This window comes from Podarcis liolepis (assembly GCF_965112155.1).
Source record: "Podarcis liolepis genome assembly, chromosome: 17".
In the NCBI taxonomy this organism is placed as follows: Eukaryota; Metazoa; Chordata; class Lepidosauria; order Squamata; family Lacertidae; genus Podarcis; species Podarcis liolepis.
The window spans coordinates 22,221,545-22,233,891 of record NC_139571.1 but is presented as its reverse complement, the minus strand read 5'-3'; the positions used below and the strand labels follow the sequence as shown (position 1 = coordinate 22,233,891).

The 12,347-nt window shown below is 41.1% G+C and overlaps 1 protein-coding gene across 1 annotated transcript; it reads right to left on the bottom strand.

Annotated features, from left to right (window-relative positions):
* Positions 1–362: 362 nt before the first annotated feature.
* Positions 363–10,835, bottom strand: LOC310696600 (uncharacterized protein). The gene is made up of 9 exons (XM_083482358.1): positions 10,466–10,835; positions 10,318–10,368; positions 10,159–10,197; positions 9,064–9,181; positions 7,675–7,719; positions 6,389–6,489; positions 4,567–4,629; positions 3,084–3,257; positions 363–949 (listed from the first exon to the last, which is right to left on the bottom strand). The coding sequence occupies exons 1-9, from the start codon at positions 10,520–10,522 to the stop codon at positions 926–928; spliced, it is 672 nt and encodes a 223-aa protein (XP_083338484.1). The 5' UTR covers positions 10,523–10,835; the 3' UTR covers positions 363–925.
* Between the last annotated feature and the right edge of the window lie 1,512 nt (positions 10,836–12,347).

The following is a 12,347-nucleotide window of genomic DNA, read 5'->3' as shown; positions in this document are numbered from 1 at the left end:
CACCCTGGGCCAGCAGGGGGATACTGTAGATAGTTATGCAAATAAGGGATCGAAAGTGACGTTCAGTGATTGGATAGTTTTAGAAAATTGTTACAGTTACGTTGTACTGGAGCTCTATATAAGCAGGCTGACTGAACCCTTCAGTGCAGTTCTGGCCTCTGAATAAACAAGAGCTGTTGAAGAATCGCTGTGTTGTCTGATATGTTCACCCACAACTTAACAAAATCATCAGACTTTTCACTTAACCACATTGCTTTAAACGGACCTACTCTGAATACACGTAACACTATATATTACACACTGAGTGTTCTTTTCCATAGAGTTATGGACTCGGAGTGTTGAGAAATAACTGACAATAAACATTGCTTTAAGATACTTTTATTGAAAATATGTACATTCAACCTTTCCATTAAGAGATCTACAACTACAATACAGGTTGTATAAAAATATAAAAAGAAAAACAGTTAAATTTAAGAAGGGGGAAAAAATCAGTAGCCAGCAAAAATTAAGACAAATCTTTCATCAAATTTTATGCAGCTTTCAAATAGCATCTAGAGAAAGTTAGTGTTGCAGTCATTTTAGAGGGCCATAATGGAAGAGCTATTTCTGATCTCCTTAGGGAGGTTGTTACAAAGCCTTGGGGCCATTACAAAGGCTCCTAGCTGTTACCAGATTCTATCTTGCACAGCAAAGGAAAACAATAAGAAGATCTTAATCAGCATAAAAAGATAAGATATACTAATCCCAGTTCTTTAAATGTATTAGAAAGTAATTAAGTGCACAGAATGACAATACAACAAATTGTCATTCTACATCAAATTGAATAAATACTATACTTGGTTATTTCAAACACAGAGTTACAAAAACAGGCCGTGTAATGTAGGATCTTTCCTTCGCTTAGTTGAACATATGCAGTTGCAAACTTTCATGGCTGGACAGCTTTTCTGAGCTGTTAAAATACAGAAAGAGTCATAAATACAGGTTCTGTGCATGAAGACTACTACTTCCGGTGCCCTAGTTTAATCCCACCCTCCTCCAATACACTATATCAACATCTATCTCTTATGTTCTGCAACGGCAGTAAGCCATTCACTTGAAGCCAAGGACTTCATTATCCTCACCCTTAGAGAACCTATCTAGCAGTCTGCTCTTGCCTTCTTATTTCACCTGTGAGTTTACTGCATGCAAATGTGCATACTTCTCCAAAGGATGCACACAAGCAAGATTCTCTTCTTAACTGCTTTCCTGGGATTAATATTGTTTGTATTCATATTATTTATTCCTCAAACAGATAAAATAACAGGGAGCTAGGGGTGCAAAATTCACCCAGTCCTGGCTTTGTTGCAATCCGCACTATTTCTGATCTGCTACAGTTCAGATTCCACCAAAACCTACATTCCTACGCTATCCTCCTCGCTATCTGCTATAGCTAAAATTTGCACAACTGGTTTCAATGGAAGGTAAACATGCTTGCAGACAAAAAGAACAGAATACTGGTCATATTTGCTCGTGTGACTTCCGTTCCTGACCTCTAACAAACATGCAGATTGTGGGGATTTCTGCTCCCTTTTCTGTTTCCGATGGAATTCTCCAGCATCCATACAGGAAGCCCATTTGATGCTTTAGCTGGGATTCCTGCATTGCAGGGAGTTGGACTAGATGACGCTTGGGTCCCTTCCAACTCTAAGATTCTCTGATTCTATGGCACTTGGCTAAGAGGTTGCACAGACATTCCAGAATCAGCACCCAATGAACTATGGCAACTTTGCTGCTTGGGTGTAACTGGGCAAGAGCAGTTGGCCCATCCCAATGTTTGCACACAGTATCAGTGGGCACAGTTTATGCTGTGGGTGTGGTAAGGAAGACTGATAGCAGTGCAGGATATCAATACAGGATATTTGCAAAAGTTTGCTCACATGCTCCCTCAGTTTTGGCCCATTTCTCGGCCTCGATGTCACTGCTGACATCCTTACAGTGTTGTTGCGCTTTTATTTTTATGTTGCCCCCCATGGCCCTAGCCAGGCTTCATGTGGTGGGGGGGCAGAACCTCAGTTATTTAAGTATTTTTATTGTTTGGGGGGAAGCTGCCCCTCCCCCAGCTATGCCCATGGTTGCCCTAATGCTACTGCTCCCTCAATCCTCAGCTTTCAAAGACAGGGAGATCTGATGCCACCCTACATCATAAGCTGCCAATTATGGGGAAAGATTTGGAAATAAACTAAGATAAAGGTAAAGACAAGAAGGACGAGATGGTTGGACAGTGTTCTCGAAGCTACCAGCATGAGTTTGACCAAACTGCGGGAGGCAGTGGAAGACAGAAGTGCCTGGCGTGCTCTGGTCCATGGAGTCACTAAGAGTCAGACACGACTAAACGACTAAACAACAACAAAGGTAAAGTTGAGGAACCCTGGACAGTTCCGTCCAGTCAAATTTGACTATGGGGTGCGGCATTCATCTCTGCTTTTGAGCCAGTGTTTGTCCGCAGGCAGCTTTTCCGGGGTCATGTGGCCAGCATGACTAAACCACTTCTGGTGCAACGGGTGGTACCTATTTATCTACTCACACTGGTATGCTTTTTAACTGCTAGGTTAGCAGGAGCTGGGACAGAGCAATGGGAGCTCAGCCCGCCATGCAAATTCGAACCGCTGACCTTATATCAGCAAACCCAAGAAGCTCAGTGGTATAGACCACAGCGCCACCCATGTCCCTGTCAGTCAGCACAGGTTAGTGGCTCTAGATATTATGGATGGGAGGGGGAGATCTAACTTATACTTCTGGTCTGTCATTGCTAAGCCCTAAAAGAAGGGTGGCAATGAATTGCCAACCATTGCAACATATGACGCTACCTTGCACCAAGGCAGACACTTGGTACATCTGCAATGGCTAGTAGCAGCTCTTCAAGGTGTGGGTCTTTTCCAGCCCTACCTGGCAATGCTGGGGATTGAACCTGGAACCTTCTGCATGCAAAGCAGATGTTCTATCACTAAGCCACAACCCCTCCCCATGGCTTCTGCCTTTCTGCTACACTTGCATGTCAAAACAGTGCAAGATCTTGGGAGTGCCTTTATTTATCAGTTTCTCACCCTGAAGCGGAATATTGATCCATCCGTCACATCTGTGTCTCTGTACTTTAGAAACAGTGTCTGACTCGCATGAATATAGTGTGTTGTATCTTCAGGGCACTTAAGCTGTACCACTTCTCCATTTTTTTCTTTATCCATGAAGAAAAGATGACATTTTAGATCATCTGCACTTAGCTATGGAAATACCAAAATATAGATTATTAAGATTATTAAAGAAAAGAAAAGGACAAATATTAGCAGGGTACCGTTATATGTTCAACTAAAATGAGTTTTTTAACAACACCATGTCCTGGGGAATTTTCTCAAGTATCACTTTCAATGGAACTGCAATTCTTTCCTTATACTAGAGTAAGAAGGTTCATTGTCTCCCTTGCACTTTAGATATGCATTTTGTTGCATGTGCACTCTGGAAAAACATACGCCACTGGCCAATCTGTTGCCTCTGGAATTTTTTTTATGGAAGCGCATACATTTCTCAACACCACTCCAACTTCCCATACAAATTGGTGATTACTGACCACTCTTTAACCAGTTTCCTAGCTTTTTGTTCAGCTAGGGCTTCACTCAAGGGTCTGTACACTTCTAGAGCCTGAGAGTACACAGTTCTGCCATTTTATCCTCACAACAGCCCTGTGAGGTACGTTCGGTTGAAAGACTGACTGGTGCAAGGTCACCTACCAAACTTCATGGCCAAATAGGGATTTGGACCCAAGTCTCCCCGGTCAACTGTTTTATATCTAAGACTTCCACACACACTAAATAGCACTTTAGCCGAATAGTTAATCCTTTCTCATGTTGACAACCCATGAGTCTTCACTCCCAAGCCTCCTGTGCTTCTTCCAAGCAAAACTAAAGCTGCAATCCCAAGCCCGCTTATATCGAAGTAAATCCCCACTGAAGTCAATAGGGCTTACTTCTGAGTAGTCATGGGTGCTTTCTACCCTGTACATTTAAAGCACTCTCGTGCCACCTTCTGGCGGTTCCCTCATTGCAAGAAATGAAGTTACAGGGAACCAAGCAGAGGCACCCGACCTGTGGAACACCTTCCTATCAAATGTCAAGGCAATAAACAGTTATCTGACTAGAAAACATCTGAAGACAGCTCGGTATAGGGAAGCTTTTAATGTTAGAGGTTTTATTGTGTTTTTTATATATTTTCCTGGAAGCCGCCCAGAGTGGCTGGGGGAACCCAGTCAGATGGGTGGAATAATAATGATAATAATAATAATAATGATGATGATGATGATGATGATGAAGAAAAGGGACTATAAGGAGCATGAAACAGTATAGCATATAGCAAGCCTGTACCACTTCTGATTATAAAACCGAATGCAGCTTTTGAGCCATGTAAAGTATGTACCTAGTAGGTAGATATTGATAGTGAATTGTGCTCAGTTTGGTGGGTCACAAATTGTACAGACCTGGCATAAAGCATTTCTAAGTGTTCATGTTCTTCAGAAAAAAATATTGGTTGATCTCGTACCTTAGTGATATCAAACCTTTTGCCCTTAGTATGTGGCTTATTCGGCATATCGCATGAAAACACCTGCAAAGAAAAGACCTCTTAGTTTCAGAATGCTTTGGGAAAATATGGGATACCAAAATAATGACTAGGTTGGACATAGTGTAGAAGAACAAGTAACAAACAAACAAACCAACAGATTTTTAAAATGACGGTTGTTATCAACTACATATTTTGAAAATGTTGTTTGCTATGGATTAGGACACCTCCAAAGGAATCATAATCAAATTTTGTATGATCAGGAGATCAAGGAGCAGGTTTCCATCTATGTTTGGATACAATTCAACACCATTTAGTATCAAGATGCCAGATTTAACCTTTCAAATTTGCACTGGGTTTTTGGCTTCTTAGAATTCTTGAGCAACGACAGGTACTAGGCTGCTAGTTTTACTACATATGGGAATGATAAATTCATATAGCTCTTTATAATCTTTTTGTACTATAATAATGCTGTTTCATGCACTGCATCATATAGATAGACGATAGATAGATTTGTGCTTTGAAAAATATAAATAAATAAATCTGTTAGTCTTAAAATTAGTGCCGCAAGACTGTCATTTTTGCTGCAAGATTGTAATGGGATACCTCTCTGGAAATGGCTCCATGTAGTTAGTTCTACTGAGACTTTCAGTGAAAATAGGCCCTCATCATATTACCTTTCCATTTGTTGAAGTGTTGGGGCATCACTCTTTTCTCAAAGGATTTAAGCAATCCACCATCTTACTGGGAACAACTCTAAGGCTTCCTCACTAATTTGGGGGCCCTTAAATTCATGTAAATTGGCCAAACATTAATAATGTCAAAGAAGCCTCATCTGTAACTTGCTGTAGGGATAGAAGATGAATTTTCTGGCATCTTCTTGGAAATAAAGGCAGGTGAGAAATCTATCTGAGCCAGCAATGGAAGTTTTTCATCCAATGTAAATAGCAGGTGCAGGAGGACTGCAACAGGGAGCAAAAGGTTCGTGCCTCTGTACACCCGCGACAAGGTTCAAAGGTGGATTGGCACATCTGCTACTTACTTCTTAAAATCTATTCACACAGTTAACTATTTTTATGAATAGTGCCATATTTAGTTTGGTCCTAAATCAACATCATCTGGATTTTTCAGGTTTGGCCAGTGTCAGTGACCAGAAAAAGGGTGCAGCTGGAATGGCAAAAGTGTGATTGTCAGGGAACTGCCATCAGCTCAGAGGCGAGAGGCGGAAAGGCAGTTGGGTTACAGGGAGCCTCCAAAGATCGTGAGAAGCAGCACTTCCTCCGTGGAGGAGGGAAGCCCCGCCTCTAGTGGGGAAGGGATGCAGGGCTTGGAGGATGCAAGAGAGAGCAAGACACCGTGCATAAGCAAAGCGGGGGGGGGGGAGGCAGGTCCCCCTTTACCCACACCCTCTCTGCATGGTAGGTTTACATGCAGAGAGGGGAGGCGTCGCATGGGGGTCAAGAGACTACTCTGCTGGGGAAAGTTTAAGGACCGCCCACTCTCAGATTCTGCTAGTGACTGAGCAAGACATGGAATCGAGACGTTCTGCACTGTATATGTTTTTGCACCAATAATAAAGCCTTTGAAAAGACCAGTGGGGATCTTGCCTGCTCGCTCTTGAGCAACCACGCTGGTAGGCATAACAGTGATCAATAAAGAATCACACAGCTACCATTTAAGGCCTGTGTTGGGCAAACATATTTCAAGTTAAATGCATATTTTAATCAGAACTTTCTACCTTCTGCCTGCATTTCTGTGATGCTCAGTCCCCATCCCATCTCAGACATAAACAGACTTGGGTTACCTTCAGTTGCTTTTGGTCAATGTCTTTGGTCAGCACCAGCAATTTGTTTTGTTCATCGGACACTTGGCTAAAAGTAACTAGAAACCTGCCACGACCTGGGCCTAAAAAAAGAGGGGCATGAGAAGGAATTGCCGTGCAATGTAATAGATATAACAGGATTTATGTATAAATTTATAATAGAATTTAAAATACTGGAGCTAAGGTAATTATCCATTGGAATATATATATATTCTGTGGTGACACAAGTGAAACAACGTTAAGTTCAATGTTCCAAAAATGGCTGGGAGCACAAAGACTGAGTGCAAAAGATGCTAAAGCAATGGCAGCAAAGTCCACAGATAATGTGGTGCAGTGGTTAGAGTGTTGGACCAGGGGCTAGGATGCTCGGTGACCTGGGGTCAGTGAATGCTTCTCAGCCTAGCCTACCTCACAGGGCTATTGTGGGGATTAAATGAGGAGGGGGAGAACCATATATGCCACTGGGAGCTCCTTGAATAAAAATTTGGGGCATAAGTACAATAAATAAATAAAAATAATATTCAAAAAAGGTAGCTTGGGACTAGGTTCTGGTGTATCACTATGTTTGGGACAAATAAAGGACTTCCCTCCAGATCAAACTGGCAATGACACTGAGAGGGTTTGTTGGTTTTTATTTTGTCCCACCATATATACAGTTTATGGTTAGCTCATTCGTTTTAATTGTCCCAAGCCAATTCTTTTGTTTCCCCAAGCTTTCTTTTTTCTTGTTGTATATCTGGTGTCTGTTTGTGGCCTAGATTGCATGGCTTGATCTGCTGCATTCGATGGATGTCACACAGGGCAAGGGACTTCTCATTTGATAGGCCACAGTACAAGCCTGCCAGACTAATCTTTACAGATTATTTATCCGGAAATGTCTCAGTCTTCAGAGCTGTGAGGCAACCTGCAATATACTTTTATGGCGCAATTACTGCTTTGGACATTTAATGTACTGACTAGGAGCATGGATTGGATAATGGATGTTACTCTTAAAGTTAAGATGATACCTCACTTCTCAAGTGTTGCGGCTGCTTGCATCTTGCTCCCTTATTTCACTGCTTAGAAAATGGACATTTTGCTCTTAAGCCTCTATCACACATTCCTGGTATAAGAGGGGTAAATTGGCTTCACTGTAGGGGATAATTAAGGACTCATGTGGGAGGCAGCCCCGCTTTCAAAGAGTCATGGTGCACATTTTTTAATTGACCTTTAAATCAAAATCAGAATTAAACAAAAAAAACCCTGGATCACTGTCACCCAATTCTTACCTTGAACACGGAAGTAATGGACCCAGGTAGTCATCCATCTGATATCTAAATATAATACACATCAAAGTGTTAACCGTCTAACTTGTCATCTATCATTCCACTATAATATAGCAATGAGTGGTAATATTCTCATGCCCCATCCCTCCATTGATAGTTAGCAATGAAGTAGTAAACCTCTGGGCTCTACCATTTCAGAAAGCATGTAAAAGTTCCTATGACTAAAAGCCCCTCCTGCTGTATGGTGGCCAGGGAAGTCATGCTTAGTCATAACAAGGAAATGGTGTGGTCCTTATAGATTAACTCAAAGGACAGATCATTCCTTTTATATTCTTTCTCTCATAATAACTGCATTTGCTTCCTGTAATAAAATGTTCAGGATGTATTGTCATCACGATTTGCTTGTTTGTTAAAAGGGTTGCTTTGCTAAACTTGTATCCAGCCTTTACATCAAATGGTCTAATGGTGGCTAACAAGAAGAATACGACATCATAGCAATAATATATTTAAAAACATAAAAACGAGGCAACTGTTTAGAGAATTGCATTTGCTATTGATATTAACCATAACTAGTTTGACCCTTAGCATTTAATGTTAAGGGTTTGTTTTCAATAGTGTTCTAGGCTTAACCAGAAGAAAGTAGGGAGAGAACTCTCTGGTTTCAGGGGTGGAGAAGGCAAACCCATCCCTTTCGCTCCTGAAAGTTCTTTTGTTTGATATTGGGGGGGGGGGAGCCACAATGGCACCCCACCGGGATCGTGGTGCCGGGGGCAGTGCGCTCTCCCCGCCCACCTCTTCCTCCGCCAGTGCCTCCATTAAGAATAGAGGATGCCTGCCTGTTGTCTATCATTACTTTCCAAGTGCAAGAGTGAATCTGCCTCTTATTTATGAAATAAAGAAGTGTATAAGCAAATGTTGCAAAACAGAAAAAAATATACCAACTTGTCTCATTCTGCATCAATTTTGCGTTACTGAAATGCTTGATATTTTCAGAGGTTCATGTGCTTTTAAATTATATTCCTCTAGTAGGGGAACTAACATTGAAGCAACAAAAGTGGACTTTGCAAGTGCTTGCACTTTGAGCCTTGTACACAGTGATTGGAGGACCTCACAGTCGTGGCTAAATTTGTGCATATTTACCGTAATACAAACGTCAATTTTGTGTGGATATCAGTCTGAACATTTGGAGGGCTTATATTAACTTAGATGTTAATATTAACTTAGATGTTTAACTTCAGATGTCTGTACTGATTGTTATTGCATTCAGATTGTGAACTGATGTTGTTATTCGTATTATGCATATACTATTTTTTATTTTATTGTCTTTCATCCCCTCCCCCTTTTCTGTTCAACTTGCAAATAATAAAAAAAGACTGCATAGAAACAACATACCATTTTTTTGCTGGAGTCTAGAGAGAGAGATTCCATTCACATCAAACTTCACTACTTCATTGCCCTCTGTTAAGAATAAACATTCTTCTCGGCAGAGAAATTTATACTTTGTTGCTGCCTGAGAAAAACAGAAAAAACCTGCCATGAAATATGTACATGTTTTCTGTCATATTACCCAGATAGTAATAGCTGTCTCCTTACAAAACAGTGTAACCGTAAAAGCTAGAGGGACACATTCCACAAACAGAGGCAATGTGAGGGGCTCCTTGAGTCATTTTTATGTGTAGAGAGACATGTTCCGTATACCACAAATCTGCTGAAGTGTGGGAGATATTTTTTTTTAATGCATAATGCAAGTTGAATGTATGATCTAGGAGCTGAATTTATAGGAACTTTTCTGCATTATCTAATAAATCTAACTCCTACAATGTTTTGCCTTAGAACCTTATTCCTACAAGTCTTCTTTCAAAACAAAGTGACGTTTTGCTTTATTATCCCCATGTAATGGATGAAGACCCAATCTTCCTATTGGAGGATTGCATTTCCTTCTTAAAAAACAACAAAACAGGCTAGTTATGTATGCCAGCGCTGGAAAGGAAGGAATATAGTTTGTAAATAACCAGATCTCTATCTATCTATATGCATAGATGCATATACACAGAGGCATTTGCCTATATCACAAACGGATTTTGCTGCAGGGAGAAAGAAGAGCCCTGTGAGATCTGCTTAAAAAGGATTGCATATACACTCCTGTATTTGATGCTTTGATAATGATAAATAAGGATTGACAGCACTGATGTGTGAATGTCAGTGTTAAACAAATTTTGAATATTCACTGTAACATATGCATATCTTGCTTTATAGTGTAGTGCTACTGTTTTTTTCTGTCGAGATATGCATTTCCTAAGAAGGTATGGCTGCATAATGGTCACTTTAAAAACACTACCAAATGCATGACAGGCAGCTACAAATCTTGCCCAAACAGAAATGTTTTCATTATTACTAAGCTATTTGCGGGATGCTACATGATAACCTAGTAAATATTTAGTGCCATATTTGTGCTGTGCAGAAGTGACAATTCATTCTCATTCTTACCTTCTTTCTATATCTGCAGCTTTCTTCCACTTGCTCTTCCTAAAATAAAGGAAAACAAATAAGTAGTTCAGCAAAAAAAAAAAAAAAAAAAAAAAAGAATGAGAAAATTATCAGAAAACTTTGTGGTCCAGAGAAGTGAGAATTTACTCTTGTATTTACGTTACTTGTCGTTCTTCGGCATCGTTTCCTCAGTTCCATCCTTGTGCCGGGCTAAAAGAAATCAAGTAACATTTATTTGCATGCATTCGCCGCAAAAGCTTTACAATTTCCGTGCTGTACTAAAGTGAGAATTCATTCTCCTACTTACGCTATCTGTAGGTCTCTGCCTTTGCTTTCTGCTTCTCATCTTGGTGCTGGCTGACATCGTTGTGTGGCTTACTGGAGCAGCACAACGAATTTATTCACTTGAAATGTGACTCAGAAACACCGTGGCTCAGGGCCAGTGGAATTGTGCAAGCAATGCATGCTGATGCCTGCTGTCTACATAAAATGTCCAGGAAAAAGAATAGCCACAAATAAATTTCCGGAATTCACTTTCCAATAGCCTTTTCTCCCTCTCTGCACCGGCCACATGGTATAGGTGGCCTGCCAGGAGGATGTGGGAACTCTCCAGGAATTGACAAAGGGGCTACCATGGTGCTGAATGATCCTGGAAAAAACATCACCGGGGGGGGGGGGAATGCTTACCTGCAGCAGCCAAGAGCAAATCAGCAACTGAGAGTGTTATGTACTGAAGTTCTCACCCTGGGCCAGCAGGGGGATACTGTAGATAGTTCAGGTCCACATATGCAAATAAGGGATTGAAAGTGATGTTCAGTGATTGGATAGTTACAGAAAATGGTTACTGTTGCATTCTAGTGGAGCTCTATATAAGCAGGCTGGCTGAACCCTTCAGTTCAGTTCTGCTCTGGCCTGTGAATAAACAGGAGCTGTTTGAAGAATCGCTGTGTCGTCTGATATGTTCACCCACAACCTAACAGAGAGCAAGAGCATCACACCTTCGAATAGCAAACTTAAGAGGTGGGAGTGAGTGCTGACAGAATTGTAGCCAAAGGAGGCACAGTAGAATAATAGCTGTCAACCTTCCCTTTTTTGGCGGGAAATTCCCTTATTCCAGCGCCGTTTCCCACTGCTTCCCACTGCTATCCCAGATTGTTAGATATCCCGTAGACTGTCCCCAGGACAGGTGAGGCTGCTGATCCCTTATTTTCGAGGTTGCTGATCCCTTATTTTCAAATCTGAAAGTTGACAGCTGTGAGTAGAATAGAATAGTGGTACCTCAGGTTACATACGCTTCAGGTTACAGACGCTTCAGGCTACAGACTCCGCTAACCCAGAAATAGTATCTCGAGTTAAGAACTTTGCTTCAGGGTGAGAACAGAAATCATGCTCCTGCAGCGCGGCAGCAGCGGGAGGCCCCATTAGCTAAAGTGGTGCTTCAGGTTAAGAACAGTTTCAGGTTAAGAACGGACCTCCAGAACGAATTAAGTACGTAACCAGAGGTACCACTGTAGAATAGAATTTATTATTTATACCCTGCCCATCTGGCTGGGTTTCCCCAGCCACTCTAGGCGGCTTCCAACAGAGTATTAAAATACAGTGGTCGGTTAAACATTAAAAGCATCTTTAAAAGTGCCTTTTCCCACATAAGTTGGAATATCATTTGTTGCTCCAAGACTGTTGGAATATATTTTCAAAAAATATATAAAGATTGTGCCAGACGCTTGGCTATATTTTCAGCTAATGTTACCATCCCTAATCCTTAACCTTGAATAAAAAATGTTCAGCCTCTCTAAAAAAAAAAAAAAAAAAAAAAAGCTTCCCTAAAGAGGGCTGCCTTCAGATGTCTTCTAAAACTCTGGTAGTTGTTCTTCTCTTTGACATCTGGTGGGAGGGCGTTCCACAGGGCGGGTGCCACTACCGAAAAGTGAGAAACAAGAGGGAGGAGGCTGTTAGAGAAGCCCTTAGATTTGCAGAATCTCTTAGAGAAGCCCTTAGATTTGCAGAATTTGCAAATTTTAGAGAAGCCCTTAGATTTGCAGAATTCCAAACAATCTTTTTATTTTTAAAGAACCTAAGGGGGCATTCTCCCCATTCCCCCCAAAAAGAAATGCACACAGTTTAATGAAGACTGAGCATGCTCAGCAACCAAGGAAGGTTGACTGGCAGTTGCAAATTAAAATAAAATG